At 21.2% G+C, this 1,162-nt stretch overlaps 1 protein-coding gene across 1 annotated transcript in view; it reads left to right on the top strand.

The window, feature by feature from the left end:
* Window positions 1–188: 188 nt before the first annotated feature.
* The window catches only part of EMH_0064030 (double-strand break repair protein, putative), a gene marked incomplete at both ends in the record, with an annotated part of 1,770 nt that continues 796 nt past the window's right edge, over window positions 189–1,162 (top strand). Inside the window, 2 exons of the mRNA XM_013498206.1 lie at window positions 189–239; window positions 711–781. Coding sequence (XP_013353660.1) covers window positions 189–239; window positions 711–781 — 122 coding nt within the window. The remainder of the gene's footprint in view (window positions 240–710; window positions 782–1,162) is intronic.

Raw genomic sequence — 1,162 nt, 5'->3', positions numbered from 1 at the left:
TTATTGTTTATTTTTTATGGTTTTTTGTCTAGGGTTTAGGGTTTATTGTGTCTAGGGTTTAGGGTTTATTTTTTAGGGTTTCTTGTTTATTGCTTAGGGTTTAGGGTTTAGGGTTTAGGGGTTAGGGTTTAGGGTTGAGGGTTGAGGGTTTAGGGTTTAGGGTTTGCGTGCAGCTGGCAGTGTACGGCATGGGTTGGGTGCGAGACGAACGGCTACACCGAGCCTATCTCAGCGGAAAGGTTTGTCTCTTGTCTTTATTTTATTTATTTTATTTTATTTTATTTTGTTTTGTTTGATTTATTTTATTTTATTTTATTTTATTTTATTTTATTTTATTTTATTTTATTTTATTTTATTTTATTTTATCTTTTGTTTTGTTTTGTTTTGATCTATTTTGTTTTATTTTGTTTTGTTTTGTTTTATTTTATTCTGTTTTTATTTTATTTTGTTTTGTTTTATTTTATTCTGTTTTTATTTTATTTTGTTTTACTTTTTGTGTTTTTATTTTACTTATTTTATATTACTTTTTTTAATTTAATTTATTCTTTCTGCGGCTGCTGCTGCTGCAGTAGGCTGATAGCAGTGTATAACAATACAAACAACAATAATTTATAATAATATATTTATTATAATTAAATATAATTAAATTAATTATTTTATTTTATTTATTTTATTTATTTTATTTTATTTTTTTTATTTTTTTTATTTAGGTTGTTTATGAAGTGCCGGCGGATGAGCCTACAGCGGGGTGGTTTAACATTCTTATGGTACACCAGAATATGTAAGCAACAGAAATAATATATTTATTTATTTTATTTTATTTTATTTTATTTATTTATTTTATTTATTTTATTTTATTTATTTTATTTATAAAAAGAAAAAATATAAATTTAATTTATTCTCGTTTTTATAAACATAGATTTGATTCTTTTTTTGTGTTTCTGCGGTGTATGTACACCCCAAACGACCCCATAAACCCTAAACCCTAAACCCTAATAAATATAATAAATATAATAAATATAATAAATATAATAAAAATAATAAATATAATAAATATAATAAATATAATAAATACAATAAATATAATAAATATAATAAATATAATAATAAAAAATAAATTAATAATAAATTAATAATAATAATATAATGACAATATAAAGAG

Source organism: Eimeria mitis, genomic scaffold, assembly GCF_000499745.2.
Source record: "Eimeria mitis Houghton genomic scaffold, Emh_scaff3256, whole genome shotgun sequence".
Taxonomy (NCBI): Eukaryota; Apicomplexa; class Conoidasida; order Eucoccidiorida; family Eimeriidae; genus Eimeria; species Eimeria mitis.
This window is presented reverse-complemented; position numbering and strand designations above follow the sequence as displayed.